The sequence below is a fragment of the Anastrepha obliqua genome, chromosome 4 (assembly GCF_027943255.1).
Source record: "Anastrepha obliqua isolate idAnaObli1 chromosome 4, idAnaObli1_1.0, whole genome shotgun sequence".
Lineage (NCBI taxonomy): Eukaryota > Metazoa > Arthropoda > Insecta > Diptera > Tephritidae > Anastrepha > Anastrepha obliqua.
Window position 1 is genome coordinate 15,736,969 of NC_072895.1, and position 22,641 is coordinate 15,759,609.

At 38.9% G+C, this 22,641-nt stretch overlaps 1 protein-coding gene across 1 annotated transcript; it reads left to right on the forward strand.

Annotated features, from left to right (window-relative positions):
* Positions 1-5,131: 5,131 nt before the first annotated feature.
* Positions 5,132-22,133, forward strand: LOC129245353 (uncharacterized). The gene is made up of 5 exons (XM_054883460.1): positions 5,132-5,176; positions 5,347-5,556; positions 5,688-5,917; positions 17,941-19,811; positions 21,760-22,133. The coding sequence occupies exons 1-5, from the start codon at positions 5,161-5,163 to the stop codon at positions 21,908-21,910; spliced, it is 2,478 nt and encodes an 825-aa protein (XP_054739435.1). The 5' UTR covers positions 5,132-5,160; the 3' UTR covers positions 21,911-22,133.
* Positions 22,134-22,641: the final 508 nt, after the last annotated feature.

Sequence of the window (22,641 nt, forward strand, 5' to 3'; positions counted from 1 at the left end):
TTACTCGATGGCGGGCGAGATGCTGAAAAGCAATTTGAAAGTGACTTTTTTTGCTATTTTCATTGAGCTCGTGAAGCATCCAGGCTTCCAATTTATTAGATTCAAAATCCCATTGAATGAAGATAATTGAGAAACGTTTTATGATCGCAGCCCATTTTTTCCGCCAAGTTATGACTGATTTGGCGAACGTGCCTCCACTCCTACAAAAGTGATTTGAGACGTTCTTCAACGAATTCAGAAGGCCTTCGCTGCGGAATGTGTGATCGACGTCAAAGTCGCCAATTGAATTTGAACTTTGCAAACCATTTCCGTACTACAGATTCACCTATCGAATCTTCTCCATGCACGTCGCAAGTGTCTCGGTCTGCTTCAACAGCTTTTTCACCTCGATGAAAAGCAAAGGAGAGAGGATGTCGAAAATGTTGATTTTTGCCTCGTGGGTATTCCATCTCTAAACATCAAAACTAATAAAAAATTAAATTGCTCAAAAATGCAATTAACATAGTTTTGCGGAAGCGAAAAGGTTCTAATAAATAAATACTTACCCCTTGCCAAACAGCAAACAAATCGTTGTAAAATAAAGAAAATTTGCAAACGCTATGAACTTATTCCCCAACCCAATACAAAAAAAAATTAAAATTATTATACAATGAAAATTCAATCCATAAATACAAAGTACATAAAACTGCGAATTGAAATTAGTAAACTATTCATCGCTACTTGATTATGAGCGTCCACGTTTATTAGAGACTGCTCAAAAAATGCGATCATCAGTAGATGTATCAAATATGCCCAGGCCATCTATCGAGTTTATTAAAAAACCAAATTGGATGCTTAATTTTGCGCCACCTTGCCCCATACAGATTTTCATCACTCAAAGTTATTTTTATATTCAGGAAAAAAATTATTCAAAAACCAAATTGGATGATTAATTTTGCGCCACCTTGTTCAATACAGATTTTCATCAGTCAAAATTATTTGTAATAGGTAATAAAATAAAAATTCAGTAAAAAATAATTTAAAAAACCAAATTGGATGATTAATTTTGCGCCACCTTGTTCCATACAGATTTTCATCACTCAAAATGATTTGTAATATTGTATATAATAAAATAAAAATTCAGAAAAAAAAAAATGGATGATTGATTTTGCGCCTCCCTTTTCAATACAGATTTTCATCACTCAAAGTTATATTTTTTATTCAGTAAAAAAAATTATTCAAAAACCAAATTGGATGATTAATTGTGCGCCACCTTATTCAATACAGATTTTCATCACTCAAAATGATTTGTTTTATTCAGTAAAAAAAAATATTCAAAAACCAAATTGGATGATTAATTGTGCGCCCCCTTGTTCAATTCTTGTCATCCAGCTACACGCGACCTACATATGTAGACATTACGCTGAAACTTTAATGCACAGTAGGAGTTGGTTAGTTCTAAAATCTACTTATTGCTTTTAAACGAACAATTTTTTCTAATAAGAAAGCCTTTTAGGAATTACATTTGGCTTAGAAAAATATTTTTTTGTTTTGAGATTCGTGCAAGAGCGAAAATTTCGTGAAAGAAATGTATTAGTGAACCGTGGTAATTCCAAAGTTCTGAAAAACAAAACAATCAATTTCAATCAAAATTGTTTACTTCAAGTAGATTAAATATTTGTAAGCATCTCGATACGCAATCTAAAAACTGTATTTGAGTCTTTATTGAATGCCTAATCGTATCTAATAATCTCATATTGTTTTTCATAATGCATCTCATTGGCGAATATTTGCTACAATGAACCTTACTACATACACAAATAAGTCGACTAACATCACACAGTAGTCTTCCTTCCCCTGTGCAAGTGCAATATGTAACTACACACATACATATGTACATGCACCACCTCCTCCTCAAAGCAAAGCAATCGCTCCTTTGCACGCAATTCTGCCGTCATATCATATCATCTTTGTAGCAATTTGTAGCATGCAAAGAGCAGATAGTATTAAAGAACAGCAGATAGCAAAAAAAAAAAACAATACACACTCCTCAGCAACCTCTAACAGCCAACAGTCAATATTAAGTGGCTATGGATTTATTAAGCAAGAGCTCAAAATACAATCCGCACTCGGCTGTACCAGGATTTACAACCGCGCACTGCCTGTATTGATATGAAAATAATGAAGCTGTTTCCACAGAAGAAAAAAGATAAAGCGTAAAAAAATAAACAGGCAAAAATTGAAAGCCGCAAAAAATGAGCCACGCCGCCACCACTCGTTCAAACTTCGCCGCAGCAACTCAAGACAATTTGAATTGATACCTACATACACACATACATGCATACATATTTACCACGCGTATAATCCACTGTGACGTTGGCACGCGTGGTCTAGCTGTCAGTGAGATTGTTGGCGACGATTGAGGGGTGGTTTAACTTTGGTTTATCACCGACAGTTGCAATTGATTTGTGCGTGCATTTGTGCCGGAAAGAAGACGTGGTTTTAACGTGACATTGCGGCAATACGTTGCCGATAACCTTACATTTCATTTCTTCTGCCATTCGATTTGTTTTTTGTTTGGTTTGTTGCGGGCGGCACACAACAGTTGTCACAGGATTTATTTATGCGTGAGCAACTTTTCGCTGATAAGGTCATTAAAGCGATGTCGTTGTTGGGTGGTGGTGGTGGTGGAAGATTACGGCTAAGCAGCGCTAAGATGATAGATAGATGGATATTCTATTAAAAAAATAAATAACTTTCGAAAGATGTTCATAGAAGTTGGGTGGGTATTAGGGAAGGTAATGGGAGAAAGCTAATGATATTATTAAAAAAAAATATGATTTTGTATGTATGTATGGGTGTACGCATGTACCAGCTTTTACTTACCTGCGGCTTTTACCTCACGTTTTTGTACATTTTACTTGTTACTGCCCACGTCCCTTTTTCAATATTCCCAACTATGATTCCATAAAGTGGCATTAATAAAATATGTTTTCATGCTTTACCTCAGAAATAACTTTTTCTTCTTGATTGGCGCGATAACCGCTTAAGCGCATTTGGACGAGTTTAAAAAAGCCTTTCTTTCCTCCGTCAGTCGCTTCTTTCTCGTGCTAACCGGCGCCAGATGCAAACACCAAGTGAAGTCAAGCACTGCTCCACCTGATATTTCCAACGCAGTTGAGGCCTGCCTCTTCCTCTATTAACTCCAGTTGGTACCGCATCGAAATCTTTCAGGGCCGGAGCCTTTGTATACATTCGGACGACATGACCCAGCCAACGAAGACCCTAGACCTTCATTCGCTGCAGAATGTCTATGTGGTCGTAAAGCCCATACAGTGCATTGTTCCATCGCCTACGATACTCGTCCTCGCTAATGTGCAAAGGTCCAAAAATCTTCCGCAAAATTTTTCTGTCAAACACTACAAGCGTCGCTTCATCGGATGTTGACATCGTCCACGCTTCTGCGCCGTACGTTAGGACGGGCAGGATGAGAGTCTTGTAGAGTGTTAGTTTTGTTCGTCGAGAGAGGAATTTACTACTCAATTGCCTACTCAGTTCAAATTAGCCCTTGTTAGCAAGCCAAGTAGCCCTCCGTTGGATTTCAAGGCTTATGTTGTTATCGGTGTGAGTGCTGGTTCCTAAATAATCGAACTCTCTTAAACCCTTTTTAGGTGTTTGACTGAGCTCCTGCTCCTATATGTGGCGTATGTCTTGATATTGCTCCACAAATGGAGGGACCTACAGTTTTAGGCCAACTCCGAATGGCAGATATTTTTTTATGGCAGAAATCCACTCGGAGGTTAGCAATTTCCTGCCGAGGGACGAAACAACTTTTTCGATGTCTCTTACAACCTCGAAATAATGACTGTCAACAGAGATGTGGGTGCCAATACGCGAATGCGCCGACTGTTTGTTTGATGGCAGGAGGTACGTCGTTTTGTCCACGTTCACCACGAGACCCATTCGCTTTCCTTCTTTCTCAGAAATATGCAGTATGACAATTTCGGTTTTTATGGGAGGTATGCCGCGCTTTCCTTGAATAATTTTTCTCCAATGGAATGGGATTGGTAAAAACAACTTTCCAAACATAGGGTTTTTCCAATAAGAAGTGTTATTTTAATAAAAGATCAATGGTTTCGTTGCTTGTGTGGCACGTAGCGTCGTCTTGTTGAAAATAAACGTTGTCCAGACCAATATCATCCAATTCCGGTCATAAATAATCGTTAATCATCTCTCGATCCATTCACCGTAACTGTTGCTCCAGCTTCATTTTCGAAAAAGTTAGCTCCAATGACTCCGCCGGAACAAACAGTCCACACCAAACAGTCACATGTTAAGGATAGGGAGGCTTTTCTACAGTAACTCTTGGATTTTCTGAGCCCCAGATCCAATAATTTTGCTTGTTGACGAAGCCACCGAGGTGGAAATGGGCCTCATCAATCAAGATGATTTTTCGATGGAATTCCGGATCATTTTCATGCATTTCAATGACCCAATCAGCAAAAACACGACGTTGTTTATGATCGGCCGGCTTGAGTTCTTGTGGTAACTGAAGTTCATAAGCCTTAAGACCCAAATCTATATGCAAAATGCGGTGTAATGACATTTGTGGAATGCCTCATTCCAAACGACGCCGAGGAATGGACAAACCTGGGTGTTTTTCAACACTTTCGGCTACAACAGCAATATTTTCGGCTGTTCTTGAGCGACGTGCACGAGTTTTATACTTCACATCACTAACTTGTCTCAACGGCTCGAATTTTTTTACCAATTCCTGTATTGCGGTCCGACAAGGTGCTTCGCGATGACCCTAAAATGTTCCGGTTTTACGAACCGTCTCTGCCAAATTTTCACCATTTTTATAGTGAATTTTAATAATTGCAATGTGCTGTTTATGAGTGTCTCGTTTCATTTTTATTAATGGCATTGTTTCTACTTATCAAATATCAAAAAAGGACAGCTTAAAAAATGGCATCTACCGAAATAGCGGGCTATTCAAAATAACACCTGTTATTGGAAAGCCCTTTATATGTATATATTTATAAATGCGTGTGTATGTGTAATATAATATTTGTAATTATCGTATAAACGCTTGCTTATTATGTCAACCGTCAGAGCTCAGGCACAGTATCATGGGATTAGTCACATAAGTTTTTTCCGTTAAGAAAGATCCGAGTGAAAATGAGCTCAATAAATCGTAAGCAAGATTTCACTTACATACATACATACATGAATATTTTTATTATTATTATTATTTTTTTTTTTCAAAAGCATATTACTTCATTTTTCTCTGTATAAAATGAATTTTTATTTGTTATTTCCCTTTTAATAAATGTTTTGCATCATTTCTTCATATTCTACTTGCAGCAAAATCGCTACCGTTGCATTGTGTCGTCGAATCGGTGCATTCATTGCAGGCCTCACTCGCCATCGATTCACGTAGTCCATGGAAGCGACGCACGAATATCGAGACAGACAGTTATGTGATTATGGCCGCAGCAACGCCATGGTCGGAATTGGTGCAGACAGCATTGCAGCGACTCGGCTACTCACAAGAGGCGGTCAATACGGCAAGAGGTAAGTGCGGAGCAGAACTTTCGGTATCAGTTTAATTGCTTACATGACCGACAATCACATGCATACACACATAAATTATTTACATACATACATTTACATATATATGCATATGTTCTTGTTTTGTCTCTAAGGTTCGATTATGATTAAAAACTGGAAACCCATACCGTTGGAAATGATCTCTGATAATCCGGTAGTGCCCGTGAGTGATATAATCGGTGAATTGACCTCGGTGGTCACACTACGTATTGTCATATTACGTTCCAAGCCATCCACATTCGGTGAAATCAAGGATAAATTACTGAAGTTGCTGGTTTTGCAATCACACACCGTACTGCGCTCCACCGGTTGTCCACTCGATGAGGTGAGAGTGCTGATAATAAATAATGATTTTACATCATTTTTTTTAAATATTTTTAATTAAGCATACATCAATTTTTTGCCATTTTATTATCCCACATCCTGGGAAAAATAGTTTTTAATCAAAATATATCACTCCAAAGCGAAAAGGTATTCACGTCCATAGCTCCCAAAAATCATATCCCGCGGCGCTTAGAAAGTATCAAAGCAATTTTGTCTTGCTGTTCAATTAAGAATTTTGAGAGATGTGGAAGCTATCAAATCAAAATTCACTGCAATTCCGAGCAAATTGATTGGTTCTAAACAAAGCTAATTATTAAAGGTGGTGTTGGTAAATCAGCTGAATTGTTTTTTTTTTCTTTCGCCGTGTCCATGTGGCTGTCAGCTCAGAATGAAACAAGGCGAATTCAGTACTTGTTTTCTAGTTTTTCAGTACTTTGCTTTGACAATCAAACGTACAGAACATTGTTGTTGGTCTAATGCCACCACCTTTAATGAATGCGCCTTAGTTTTATTTTACTTTAAAAAACTGTTAAAATTAAATGAGAAACAAAAAATAATCAAAACTTTCCAATAAATCCTTGTGCTAAAGTTATTTAACGCAGCGTATGTATGTACACATAGCAGATAATCGAAAACCGACTAGAGAGTCATGGTAATATTACAAAAAAAAAAATTATATTATATTAATAATATGGCCTTTCAATTTGCACTGACTTGGGTTTGTGTATAGGAGGGTCTCTTTCTATGCTAAATTACCACACTTGCCAACAACCCTCAATTGATCTAAGAGCGGATTAACTCTCTAATAAAAGCTGTGCTGATACATCTATAGGACACACATTAGCTACATATCTAAGCAAAACTTGTTGGGTAAGCAAGCAGTGAAGTGCTTCTACCTGTACAGATGGAAATGTGTAAGTGATTGAGGCGGCTTTTTATACTTTTATGTAAAATGTTTCAAGTATTCGGCAATAAACCGATTAGTGACATAAAATACTCATTTCATTAGTTTTATTGTTAGCGACAAAACGATTTTGGTGCACTTTTCTCAAGATCAAAGAGAATAGACAAAGAAGTACTAATTAGTGTTTTTAACTATGAGTTTACATGCAAATCCATGGTAATTGGTAGTGATGTAGTGGAGTGCAGTCGCTTTGGGGATTATGAGTGATAGGAATTAAAAATTCGTTAGCTTCTAGAAAAGCATAAGTTAATTAAACAGTTGCGGTTATTGAAATCTGTGCACTCTACACTTAATAGTTTTATATTTTTTTTCAACTAAAAGTTCGAGATTTCGTTTTTTAACAGTAAAAATTCATAGTAAAAAAATAAATGGTAGAAATGCTCTGAACTATGCTCATATTAGGGCAGCCCATTCTGGGATGTCGATGTTTTCAGGTCCAGAAAATCCCGGTATTAGCTTTTTTAATCGCGGGATTCCACAATATCAGATTTAAAACATCTATCTGAGGAAGTGAAAACTGGTTTAGTACAAAATTTGATTGCTCACAAAAACATTTGAATTTTCCCATATACTACAGGCTACCTGTTATGTTGTACCCTCCGTGACAAAAATTCAACGCACTTGGAACGAGTCGAGCAGCCACGCGTCTCATGCTCAATTGACGGCGGAAAATGTTGCGAATTGATTCGTGAGACCCGCTAAGGTCTCGAGCTACCTCCCTCAAACTTAAATGATGGTTTTTCATCACCATTCCCATGACTTTGTCGACGACTTTGTTTTCATCCGTTGAAGACGTTGATGGGCGACCAGATCGGGGCAAATCTTCCATGACTTTTCGGCCCCCCGCAAAAGCCTTATACCACTCGTAGACCCGTGTTTTTGATAAAGCACACTCGCCATAGGCTGTTTGCAACATTTTCAACGATTCGGCACACGAAATCCCGTTCAAAGCACAAAATTTTAGACAAATTCTTTGTTCGATATTTTTATATTTTTTATATATAGTGAAAATCGCAAGGCGCACCTGCGGTTGACTGATATAATTAAATGCCAAAAACAAGCTGATTGACAGATCAGGCTCAAACTCTGCGACACTATAGAGGATAGTTGTACCAACATTCCAGCAAAAAAAAGTTTAGACATACAAGTATGTGTAACGCCCGATTTTTAATCGAACAATTCCCGATATTTTTTTGACAGAATGTATATATGAATCTTTTGCTAAGCCAAAAGAAAATACGAAAGTTTTTACAATTAAATACTCAGTTACACTTCATCCTTAATAATAATTAATTTGTCTTCACAATAATTCATCCTGCGGGAATTAGACTCTGACTGACTAATTTATTTTATTGTACTTTACTTCTGGTAAGGCGGTGTTCGGAACCGACCATTTTCAAGTCGGCAGTCTAATTTTTAGGGCAACTCGACTTGCAAAAAAAATGTGAAATTTCTAAAAAAAATTGTAAATAAATTAAAAATTTAAATTGGAAGTAAAATTTTGTTTCGAAATCGCTAGTACACCTAAATTGCTTTATTGAAGCGATTTCATTGCACAGTAGTATGGAGTTAATGGACTCTGAAATATTTAAATTACTTATCATTCAATGGCAAACAAAATTTTGGCTTTATGGAAAGCTACTAAAAAATATATTTATAAAACTATGGCTAAATTTAAGATTTTTTAAAAAGTGGAGTTAATCGAGCTGTACACCGAACTGCTCATACTTGTATGTATGTATCTCCGACAAGCTACGCCGTTATCTCGCTGCCATGGCATTTAATTCTATATACAAACATTTGACTCATATTTCCGAGGAAAGGTTGTCTAACTATTTGACTCATTGCAAATATTTACGATTATGGGTTAACACTTGAAAAAATGAAGAGATTTCGATACCTAAACGAATAAATTATATCACTATTAAAAGTTTGCTGGAAAAATACACTCATATTAGATAGGTTAATGGCTGTACACAGGAAATTTTATTTCTATTTATTTTCTTTCATTTCGCACATTAATCTTTTTCTGTCCTGTGATAAACAACCCAAAAACAATAACATTTCTTTACATTTAGGTGATACGTTTTTTTTTTTTTGGTTTTTTATTTAATTAATTTGCAGTTATTTTATTTGTGTAAGCACAAAATGCCAAGTTACCAATGCACAGTGGGTGTCGACGGTCTTACTTCGATTTGATTTTATTGATTTAAATTGATTTGAATTTATTACAATTTTTTGTACCATAAATATTTGAGCTTTAAGTGATGAATAAAATACAACTAAAGTAAGCAGAGAGAGTTTTATGAAGTATAAACTATTTTTTTTTTAATTTTAGAAGCTCTATATTTTTAGTAAACATATAAACGCATGTCACAAATAGAAGGAGGAGCTCAGAATCGAATCGGAGTACATCAAATTTCATAAAGTTACCACCTTGAATTTCTTATTAGATAATAAAATCTTCCCGATAGTTTTGTAATGATCAGGCTTAATTTCAAAGCTTGCAAATTCATTACGGTCTGTAGAGTTCTGAGATTATCGATTCATGCTGATGGATTCTTTTTTTTTTTTCTTTCGGTGTCTCGTTTTTTTCTTTGCAGATGCATCTGAATAGGTTTCAATAGGCTCTAGATTTTTCGCATGCATCGGGGCCACTGTTATGTGCATTAGAACACTCTAATGGGAATAAGTCGCTTTTTTCGCTCTCCGTCCATTTTCGTATTGGGTACATTTTAAAACTAAGATCTGTATCAAAAAATAATTCTCTCTAGTGGAACTCTCACGCAGTTAATATAATTGAAAAGCTCGAAACGTGCCCTGAAATCGAAACAATTGAGGCGATTAATCTACTTATATATATATTAATTTTTATTTAAAATCATGTGGGAAACATTTCCTTCATACAAGTTTTTTCCGAGTGAGTTTTAAGTGTTTTTGAAGCAATCAAAAGTAGAATTTTTCAAAATCCTTATGTGAAAATTCCTTTGAGTGGCAATAATGTGAAATAATGCAAAATGTTATGTTGCTGTATTGCGGAGAGGAAATGCCAATAAAATCGATCAGCCTGCAAGAAGATTAACCCAAACAGAGGGGTTGAAAGGTCGAGGTTTGGCTTCGCGCAAATAAAGTTGAGGTTATGGAATGACCAGTTCAGTCCCCCGACCTCAGCCTATTCTTCTAGGAAATCTGAGGTGGGACTTACAAACAACTGTACACAATCCGAAACCGAGTAACAAGCAGTAACTTTGGGAAACTAAAACTGTTAAAGATGCGTGTCTGATTCCGATGCATGAAGATTCCGAAGCAGCGATTTAAGCAATTGGTGGACTCAATGCTCCACTGTTGTGCTGCCGTAATAAAAAAAAAGTGGAAATTGAACTAAATATTAGTTTCAACTTTGTGTTTGCAAACTTTGTCAATGCAGTTTTTCTTTAATTTTTTTTTAACTTCTTCAGAATACGTTAATTATAGGTATGACCGCTGCTATTTTAATGTTGGTCCTGAAATTTGCAAAGGACTGAGAGAATGGTAACTCCTAACTTAGGCTAAGAAGCCCATTGTGTTTGAAGTTCTGGAAAGTAAAAGGGTTAATAGTCAGGCAGGAAAGAAGAGAAGTGACAGAGAGAAAGAGATAGGGTAGGATAGAGATAGAGGTAGAGATAGAGATCGAGATAGGGATAGGAATACGGATAGAAATGGAGATAGAGATCGAGATAGAAATAGAAATAGAGATAGAGATAGAGATAGAGATAGAGATAGAGATAGAGATAGAGATAGAGATAGAGATAGAGATAGAGATAGAGATAGAGATAGAGATAGAGATAGAGATAGAGTTAGAGATAGAGATAGAGATAGAGATAGAGATAGAGATAGAGATAGAGATAGAGATAGAGATAGAGATAGAGATAGAGATAGAGATAGAGATAGAGATAGAGATAGAGATAGAGATAGAGATAGAGATAGAGATAGAGATAGAGATAGAGATAGAGATAGAGATAGAGATAGAGATAGAGATAGAGATAGAGATAGAGATAGAGATAGAGATAGAGATAGAGATAGAGATAGAGATAGAGATAGAGATAGAGATAGAGATAGAGATAGAGATAGAGATAGAGATAGAGATAGAGATAGAGATAGAGATAGAGATAGAGATAGAGATAGAGATAGAGATAGAGATAGAGATAGAGATAGAGATAGAGATAGAGATAGAGATAGAGATAGAGATAGAGATAGAGATAGAGATAGAGATAGAGATAGAGATAGAGATAGAGATAGAGATAGAGATAGAGATAGAGATAGAGACAAAGAGACAGACTATTCACGTGAGAATTTTCCAGATTCTTTGGCAAATCTGAAAATACCTTCCAGTTTGAGAACGCAAAATTCGTGGCCTTGCTCTAGCAAAGGCAGTACACTCGCAGAGTGCTCAGTGCTATCCAGCTTCTCTAAACAAGATAGGCAAATCCGGTTCTCAATGCCTCCAATGGTGGTCATATGCTGACCCAATAATGATAGAAAAAATCTTCCGAGGTCACCATGTCGTAAGAGTCCATCAGTAAACAAACAAGAATAAGGGGAATTACTTGCTTGTGAAAAAGAAGAGTAGGCGAAAGCAATAGAAACAACCAAACACTTTCTAGCCACGGCGTCTTCCGAATAAAAACGCAAACAAACTGCATTGGGAGACTTTATGTTAGTTTTTGCTTTTACAATTTAACACACGGTAGATCGTTTTTATTAGTTTGATTAATTTAAATCTCATAAATCACAACACTACCACGCCATTCACTGAATTTTCACAAAATTGTAATTTCTCCTTCTTTTGTTTGTTTTGTTCGTTTTTTTGTATTGCGAAGGGAGCTGACGTCAGACTTGTCGAAATCGCGAAAAATAATGTAACTGTGCGCCATGTTAGATACTCAATTCGTCTTGATGCAGACTCACTCCATGGTTTGTGTTCTATAAGACTACCAACCATTCAAAGAACTTTTTTTACACCAAGTTTTAGAAGAAATTTCGACAATTCATCTGTACGCACTTGTCACAAAACACTGTGGAGTTCTGCAGTGTTCTAGACTGGATCGTCGCTCTTTATGTAAATTGCATTTATATTGTATTGATCCAATTCATGATCCCTGTAGAACTGATTCCGATTATTGGCTCTGGTCCCTGTGCTGTAATCCCTAGCTATTTCATTTCGTAGAACACCGCGGTGTTCTGGAACCCATATAAATGCAAGCTTATTCCGCCTTGCAACAGAATTAACCCTTTGGTGACGACTGTCGGCATATAGCCGCACAAGCCGTTTTATCGATCCGGATGCGTGTTGGTATACAGCCGCCCAAATTAGTTCGTAGCTGCAAGGGCCGCGACGTCTGTCGTTCTGAGCGATAAAATACGCATAGGTATAGTACAAGAGTCAAGTTTTCATTCAAAGACATTAGGGACCATTAGCGATGAAGTCTTATCTTCCTCATGTAATATAAACTTACGATGTGAGAGGACGGTAGATGGAGAGACCAGACGAAAAGCAAAATCAGCAAAACGTTATGGCCCACCTACAAGCGCAAGCAAAAGTAAACATTGACAAATATGAAACGAAAGCACGCCTGCAGACTCACTCACGGCAGTGAAAACTAGCTTCTGGTCCATAGTAGAGCGGGCTGCCAAAGTAGTTATCCCTTGCAATATGTATATAAGCATACTATCATAACGAATTTCACTGCCAGAGGAACCAGCAGACTTTTTATATATTTTATATTTTATCCTACGCACAAAGGCTAAGCGATCTAGAGATGATACGTTAGATAGTGACAGTTCTGACGAATATTACTTTGAATCTGATAAGACGGCAGATGACGTCATTACTTCGTCATGTGGAAGTGAAATCCGAGCAATAAAGAATTCACTCAGGCATTTTAACATTACCAGTGATAGCAGTTTGTTTATAATCACTTTTTGATTTTATGAAATTTTTTTCTTGTGTTCAATAAAGCCTCAGTTTTTACACTTATTTTCTTTACTGCGCACTCCAATACCTCTCGTTGTTGTTGTTGTTGTTGTAGCAGCATAAACATTTCCCATACTTACATACAAGGAATGCAGCTGGATGACGGACCTTGGCCGGATATAAATCCGGATCGTTCGGTATTGTAGAACCGACTATCGTCTCGTCCTTAGCGTCATTCGCCCATCGAGCGGCTCCGTCCCCAAAGGGTGAAGCTTCTTCTTCTTACATTCTTGAAAAATCTTGGAGGTTGGCTTTGCGTTCTCCAGGGCTTGACTACCACTGTTAACACTGACTTGCTATCTTTTGTTAAAACATCTTGGTTTTTCGTAATAGAATTCATCTAAATACCTATGGGTTCAGTTAAAGATTAGAATAATATTTCAAAATAATCTAACCACAGCATAGACTGAAAATTAATAAAAAAATCGAATATTTGAAAAATCTAATATGGCGGCCGCCGTAGCCGAATGGGTTTGTGCGTGATTACCATTCGGAATTCACAGAGAGGTCGTTGGTTCGAATCTCGGTGAAAGCAAAATTAATAAAAACATTTTTCTAATAGCGGTCGCTCCTCGGCAGGCAATGGCAAACCTCCGAGTGTATTTCTGCCATGAAAAAGCTCCTCATAAAAATATCTGCCGTTCGGAGTCGGCTTAAAACTGCAGGTCCCTCCATTTGTGGAACAACATCAAGACGGACACCACAAATAGGAGGAGGAGCTCGGCCAAACACCTAACAGAAGTGTACGCGCCAATTATTTATTTTTTTTATTAATATTTTTTTGTTACTGCAAATTTCTTGACTTTAATTCGGCTTAATTCGGCTTAATTCGGCAAGTTGGTCGGACATCTTGAATAGCCTGTATGAAATTGGCATTCCGCCGCATCTTCTCAGGATATTAAGGAGTTACTTCTCTGATAGAGAACTGATGTATGAGAGCAGTGCTGGAACAAAAAGATACAAAGTTATTGCTGGCGTGCCGCAGGAATCGGTCCTAGGTCCTGTACTCTGGAATATCATGTACGACAAAGTCCTACTCTTACCGGTATCCAAAGAGGTAAGAATAATAGGCTTTGCGGATGATATAGCGATAGTGACGGTGGCTAAGCACATACAGGAAGTGGAACAGATTACAAATGGAGCGATAAAACAAGTGAAAGATTGGCTGGAACAGGCGGGACTCAAATTGGCAGAGCTAAAAACGGAGGCAGTTCTGATAACAAGTCGGAAAAAAGTGGAGCATATGAGAATCAGAGTGGGAGAGCAAATTGTTAACACACAACCGGCTCTGAAATACCTCGGAGTTATGATCGATTGTAGGTTAAATTTTAAGACCCATATTGACAACGCGGTAGAGAAAACCGCTAGCATACAAGCGGCACTCTCAAGGATCCTACCTAACATAGGTGGTCCTAAGTCAACTAGGAGAGAATTGCTGGCAAATGTGTCCACTTCAGTCCTCCTGTATGCAGCCCCAGTTTGGGCAAATGCGGCGAAACTGAAGGATAACAAAAGGAAGCTATTGTCTGTATATAGGCTAAGTGCCCTAAGGGCATGTTGCGGCTACAGAACAATATCGGATGGCGCGGCGTTTGTCATAGCTGGTATGATACCAGCGGATATTCTCGCGAGTGAAATTAAGCGAGCCCACGACAGATGTGCCGAAATAAATAAAAAAGCGGTGAGAGAAAAAGAGCGGCTTGTGTCACTAACAAGGTGGCAAGACCGATGGAATACCTCCAGTAAAGGGCGATGGTTTTATAAACTGATTCCCGATTTGCGACCATGGCTATATCGGAGTCTTGGAGGTACAACCTACCATGTGACATAGTTCCTTTCTGGACATGGAGGTTTTAGGAAATATCTGCATAGGTTCGGGCATGATGACAGCCCCTACTGGCCCTGTGTGCATCAATGTAGAAGAAGACGTGGAACATGCCAGTTTCCACTGCCAACGTTTTATAACAGGAAGAATAATTCCAAGTGCAACTGACTTAGTCGAGTTCATGTTGCTATCGGAAGAAAAGTGGGAGGAGGTAGCTGCATACGCTAGTAGAACTCAAAAAGAGCTCAGATACATTGAGCAAATGAGACACATTAGCCGATAGACATCGACGAAGCTATATAGCTAACTAGCCCTGCGAAGTAATACGTTGAAGCAGTTCCGCAAGGAGGGTGGTGGAGGAGACGGAGTTCAAGGGTTTAGTACGTACGTGTACTGTTTTGCAAGTCCAGACAGTATGAAAATTACTGACTGTGCGTGGTCCCAAATGAGGTATACCCTTAGCAAGCAGTATGAATCGTGCATGCCGTCTAAGTTAAGGGTATCTATGAAAGATTCACTCTTCGTTAACAAGAAAAAAAAGTACCTATTTTGACACCCTATATACCTATCTATGTGTGTGTGTGTATGTTCGTATGCGTGCCGTGTGAGATATTAGTTCTTTTCTGCTAAGCCCACAACTAAATCATGTAACTAAACAAATAGATAACCCGTTATACAGTGCATTGCGCATATATGTATTTATGTGCGTCAACAACAGCAACAACAACAAAACCAATATTGCCGCCACATAGCCAGAGGTGTAAATATTTTTTATAAACCTTTCTGCGTAATGCCAAATGTAGCTTAAGTGATTAGAATGTCTTCTTTAGCTGATAGTCGTAGCCGATATCGCTGCCCATTACCCGGCACATGCTTTTACAAACAAATGTGAGTGTGTGTGTGTGCATGTATGTATGTATGTGTGTATGTATGTATGTATTTGCGTACATATTTATAATTCTATTTTAGCTGGCGTATATCTTATGAGCTTAAATAATGTCCCATATGCCTCCAGTTCTCGATCAAAAAATTAAATGCACACACACAAACATACATGAACACATGCACACATACATACACACATACATACATGCACAAATAAATATGTATGCGGCTATCTGCTGCTTTTGTGTTAAAGTTCTTGTTATTGTTACGTTTGTGGCCTTTACTTGAAAGCCACTACTAATACGCGCACCACCGACCACCGCTGGCCGCTCAAATCATATCGCACAAAAATCAAGCAACTCACTCGCATGACGAATTAATGGCATAAGCGAAAAATCAAAAATACAATACTACATACCGACATACCGACACATTTTGACTGATATCAACTGCCAGCGTAATGAACAATATTTTGAAAATATCGAAGTGATTTAACGTCTTGCAATCACGCCAACCCATTTACAAGCTAAACGAATCCCACAACACTCGAGAGGTATACAAAAAGTAGTGCCGTGATTTTTATGGTGCACACTTAGCAGGTGACAGAAGTGGGTTGGAAAATTTATGTTTGCAGCAGTAAAGCGCATTACGGCGGGTACGTACGGACGCACACGTTGTTGAGTTCTGATATTAGTGGGGGATTAATTAGGTTTGAATTTCGTTAGATTGTTGGTTGAATGGTTTACTACTTACGCCCGAATACATGCATGCATACATACATATTATATATTGATAAACTCTCACACACACACATACATACGTTGCTACTTACCTGGTAGGCTGTGCGATTGATCGATGGCTCGACGGCTCGACCGGTTGACTGTTGTCTGCTGGCTGATGGCTGATGGCATTGCATTGCTGCTCAGCTTAAGCAGAGTATTAACTTGTGTGATTGCAAAAAGTTCCTAGTCAAGTGCATTCATTGCGAACGTTAATATTTATTGGCCTGATTGTGTACTTATGGGCTACAAAATGGAGCCATAGGGGATTACGGCAGTTGGGAAATTTCGGCATCAACAGTCATGGGATCCGTTAGATAATGACTGCAGTTTATCAGAGTAGTCACGAAAAAACTTATCGTTTGATTAATTTTAAGTTAAACATACTAAACAAGAAAATAAATAAGAAATAACACAGTAATAACGATAATTGTCATTGTTACTAGTTAGTTAGTACAGGGTGACTCACAAAGAGCGCAAGTTTTTGTTTTTATAAATAAAACGCAACAAAATTTGTCGAAATATTTTTTTTTTGTGCTTTCAATATGCTCTTTAGGCTATGGCATTTATATACCCTATGATCAGAAAGTACCGGGAATGTTTAAACAAAACAAAACAGACCTAAATTTCAAGCAAATTTATTTTATCTCCTTTAGCCTATGACCCGTCTGAAGCAACACACATGTGCCCACGTTTAACCCAGTCCTCCATGCACCCCTGGTAGGCCGACGAAGGAATGGCCTTCAGCTCTTTCATTGCATTCTTTTTGATCTCCTCTATCGACTGAAATCTCCTTCCACGAAGTGGTAACTTCAACTTGGGAAACAAAAATAAGTCGCACGGACCATATCAGGTGAATGCGGTGCACGATGGTATTTGCTTGGTGTTTGGTACAGAGAAAATGCTCAACAGTCTCCTTCTCTGAAAAGTCCCCACAGCTTCTGCAATGTCCATGTGAGTCGTCCAGTGATCGGTAAACACAGCTACGAGTTTGGAAATTGAATGGCGAGGAGTCCAAAGAACTTTCTGAGGCCAAAGGATTTTCGAAATAGCGCACGAAGAAATGGAGCTCTATCTTTTCTGCGCTTTCCTGAGATGCTGTACTTGGCTAGAAATCTTTCGGCAGCAACTTCTTGACGTCTTTCTCTCAGCTTTTTCCGGCGAAACAAAAAAGTTCTAAGTTGAGTCGCTTGATTAAAGTTGGGAAATAATAAAATCGAAGAAGCAGACGATAGGGTATTGTTAATTGGCTGCTTAGATCTGAAATTTTTATCCTTTTCAGTATTTTTTGCTGGGAGTCGTTAAGGAAAAATGTTACTCCAACTATCCAGAGATGATTGAAAAGTTGAAACAAGACATCGTTTATGTAATTGGTGAGAAAATGATGATGAGATGGTGATAAGAAATTCCGCTTATAGCATCAGCTACTTAAAAGCTACTCTGACTGACTGATAGCTACGCTTTTGAAACATTAATCACATTTTACCTTAAGCTTCCTTTATCAAAAATACTATATTAGCATTAATTCACTAAACCTCATTTTTCATTTCTCCCACAGATGACGCTTTCACAAATATGCCGCGCCTCTTACCAGAACCCATATTCATTTCCGGCGGGCGAGATCTCCGATGAGCTCCGTCGCAAATTCGATCAATGGTGGTCGCAACAACTCACGCCACAGTCAAGTATTACACCAAAAATGTTACCGTTCCTAACTGCGCCAACGTCAGTGCCCAACGAAATGGACTTTCCAGTCGGCTCCGCAGCCGTTGCAGCAGCCGCTGCTGCCGCTGCAGCTGCACAAGCCGGCCTACATGCCGCCTCGGGTGTGGGCAATGTGCCGGGCAGCAATATGCCCGGCTTGAGCGCTAGTCGTGATTCGCTGCTTATGAATGATGCCACACACCATGGTCCACAAGGTGCAGCCACAACACATCACGCCAATATGCTAGTGCATCCAGCCATGCATCCGTCAATGCATCATCACCATCACCACCATCCACACGCCCAGTACCCCAATCAGAAGACACGTATGCGCACCAGTTTCGATCCAGAAATGGAGTTGCCAAAACTACAGAAATGGTTCCAGGAGAATCCGCATCCATCGCGTCAGCAAATACAAACGTATGTGGTGCAGTTGAATGCTTTGGAATCGCGACGTGGCCGCAAGCCGCTGGACGTGAATAATGTGGTGTACTGGTTCAAAAATGCACGTGCGGCTCAAAAGCGGGCTGAAATGCGTGGCGGTTTGGCGGCACTCGGTCATCCCAGCCTCAATGGGTTCGTGCTGAATCAGCACGGGCAGCTGGGTCAAAGCTCGAGCAGCAGTGCTGGCAGTCACCAAATGAGCAGCAGCAATATCAATTTGGCCATGTCACATGACTACCTGAAGAGTCCGTTGAGCCTGAAGTCTGAGGATGTGGATACAATGTCACAGCACTCGGATGACATGGACGAAGACAACAGCCGCCCAGGCTCGCCACAATTACCGCTCTCTCTAACTACGCACGAGCGTAATCGCAATTCGCCACTCGAGGACGCTGAAGGAAATATGGAGCACAATGAGAATCGTCGTGATATCGGTGCTGCTGAAGGCGCGTTGAAAGATGAAGCCGCCGATTGCCAAGCCATGTTGAATGGTTCGCTTAATCAATCGCTACGTTCGTGTTCGCGCAGCTATACTGAGGAGGAAACCCAGGCGCAGGGAAAACAAAACGAGCCGCAAGTAGACGATCAACAAGGCGACAATTCCAATGAAAATTCAGCTAATAATCAACAAAATAACACAGAACACAACAACAATAGCAATAACAACAATAATAATAACGCAAGCAATGTCAACAATAATAACAATTGTAACAATAGCAATAATAACAATAGCAACAACAACAATAACAATGAACAGCTCTGTGATGCCGTTAATACACAACCGCAAGCACATTCCTCCCCCAAAATGAGTTCGCCGAAAGAAGAGGATGATGATCTCGATTTGGAAGACGATGACGATGACAACGAGAATGATACCTCACAGCTAGATGAGTACCGTTCACCCTCACCCGATTTGGCAAATGCCATAGCCCAACGCAAAGATTTGCCCTTTCCAATGGTGCCCAACTCGATGTTCTCACAGTCGTTCATGTACATGAGCCATTACATACCCGGTTTCGGGCAAGCGGCTGCCAATCATCCGCATGCACATCATGCCGCTGCTGCAGCTGCTGCTGCCGGTATGCCACCAAATGCGCTAATGAACCCGAGCGGTCTGAATTTGTCGAGTATGTCGAGTGAGGAGCGACGCAAGAGGAATCGTACCTTCATCGATCCGGTCACCGAGGTGCCGAAGCTGGAGCAATGGTTTGCTATGAATACACATCCATCACACAACCTGATACTGAAGTATACGGAGGACCTGAACACAATGCCATACAGGTGAGTTTGAAAAAATCGAAATCAATTTATTTATTTAGTAAAAATTTTATTCAAAAACGAAATTGGTGGACTACCGCCTGGACATGTGCGCGGTGTTCTCGTTGATTCGCTTTATGTGCTCAAATATAACTCAAAAAGTTATAGGAATCCCGTTTTACTGAGTGCCAGCAATTAAGGAAAAATTGAAAAATTTTTTGAGCGAGAGTTCTTTTTCAAAAATGACAAAGAAATTTTTTTAAAAAAATTTTGAAAAATTAAATAATATTAGGTGCAGAACTAAGTTCTCGCTGTTTTTTGTTTTGATGAAAATACAACTTTATTCTGAAAACATGGTTACAAATGAATCACTGAAAGTATTGCCCATCGCTGGCTACTACTTTTTCCCATCTTTCTGGTAGATCTCGTATACCGTCGCGCTAAAACTGTTGATCATTTGAGGATATCCACGGATCAAGCCATTTTTTGATGTCTTCATATGAATGGAACTGCAGGTCAGCTAGACCATGTGCCATCGATGGGAACAGGTGATAATCGGACGGCGCAATATGTGGAGAATATGGCGGGTGGGGTAAGATTTCCCATTTCAGTGTTTCCAGTTAGGTTTTAACAGGTTGGGCAACGTGAGGCCGAGCTTTGCCATGCTGTATAATCACATTTTCATGCCTCTCCGCGTATTTCGGCCGCTTCTTGCGCAGTATTCGGCTCAATCGCACCAATTTTCATGCCTCTCCGCGTATTGCGGCCGCTTCTCGCGCAGTGCTCGGCTCAGTCGGTGATGGCTTCGCTTGGTTTTAACAGTTCGTAATAAATAACAACAACTTGTTCCCACCAAATACACGGCATAACCTTCGCAGCGTAAATATTCGGCCGAGGCGACGACGTAGAAATATGACCGGGCAGTCCCCATGTCTTTCTCTTCGTTGGATTGCTGTAATGAATCCATTTTTTATCGCCCTCACGATGCAATGAAGAAAACTCTTCCTTTTTTGCCGCTGGAGCATTTGTTCACAGGCGAAACGCGAAAATACGACGTTCAACATCCCTTGGTTTTAACTCATAAGGAGCCCAAGTCCCCTGTTTCTGTTTTCTGAATCATTCCCAAATAATGCAATCGCTTGGAAATGAATTGGCGGGTAACTCCTAATACTGAAGCAATCCTTTCTTGTGTTTGACACGGATCCTCATTGAGCAATGCCTCCAATTCAGCGTCTTCGAAGGTTTTTGGCCTTCCTTCACGCGGACGGTCGTCAACATTAAAATCACCGTCTTTGAAGCGACGGAATCAATCTCGGCACGTTGTTTCACTTAAAGCAGCATCTCCATAAACTTTTTGTAGCTCTCGATGCCCTTCAGCCGTCGTTTTTTTTTAATGAAAGAGGAAATTCAACACTTCCCCCAAATGGCGATTATTCGGCACAAAATCAGACTCTTTCAAAAAACCAAAAGTAAAGGATACCAAAACAAAATCACTAAAGTGTCGAAGCAGTTTGTTTACCATATCTCTAAGGTTGGTTTATGACGTTTAGGTTATTTTAGAATCGACTAGCACACACTGCTGGCGGCATCTATTGACAAACGGAGGAGAATTTAGTTGCGTACCTAACATATATTTTTTTAATTATTTGAAGATTTTTCGCTAGAAAGTAATAACTAAAAGCTTTATTAATACACTTCGAAAAGTTATAGGAATCCCGCTTAGAAACGTTTACGTTTTAATTAGTGCCAGCTATTAAGGACAAAAGTGAAAAAACAAATTGAGCGGAAGGTATTTTCCAAAAATGACAAAAAAATCTTTTCCAAAACTTTTGAACAAAAACATAGAAGTTTTTTTTTGTTTTTAATTGTTTTACGAATATTTCTCCCTGAAAAGTAAATACTTAAAAATTTTTTTTCATTTTCAATATTCGAAGTTACTAAACAATTTCGCATTTCATTTGATCTTTCGCAGACAAAAGTTCCCCCGTTTGGAGAGTAAAAATGTGCAGTTTTGGTTCAAGAATCGACGTGCCAAATGCAAGCGTCTCAAGATGTCGCTCTACGACAGCTCTCAGCTACAAGGCCTCAACTCATTTGTGAGCAAATATGAAGAACGCGATTAGAGGGGAAATGGAACGGCCGAAGCGGTGTAAGGACCTACAAAGGATGATTCTCCTAAACTGAAAGTATTGTAAAAACAGCAGGTTTGTGCAAAATTTGATGATGCAAAAGAAAAGAAAAAAAACACACACAAATAATTGTAAAATCAAGCGTGTCGATTACCAGTGATAAAGCGACTGATTGTTGTTTGAAATAAAATACAAGAAAACAAAGTTTCACTACGAACATTGTGAACCAATCATTATAATTTTTAGCGCCAATGTAGTATTGAATTGAATTAACGAGTACTGAAGGTACGATACGAATGCACACGAATGAAGCTCACACGAGCCGAAGTCATCATTTGTATAAGAAAGTTAGTGAAAATTTCTACGCAGCCACTTGTGTGTGTGCGTGCGTTGCAATTGCTTAGCCCATGTGCGAGCATGTGAGGGAGAGAACGTGCATTATATGTGTGCGTGTGTGTATGCATGCATGCAATAATACACGTACAAAAACAACATACGCGAGAGAGACCGCATGTACATAGAGATGCAAGCTCATTTGCTGTAAGTTTGCACGACCTTTTAATTAATTTATATATCACACATACATATGTATGTATGTATGTACATATAGTATATGTGGACGTTCTTGTATATTGTAACATAAAAAAGAAAATGACAAATAATTAATTATAACTTGAACTAAATGAGAACTAAAAAAATTTGAATATCGAGAAAAGGATACAGTT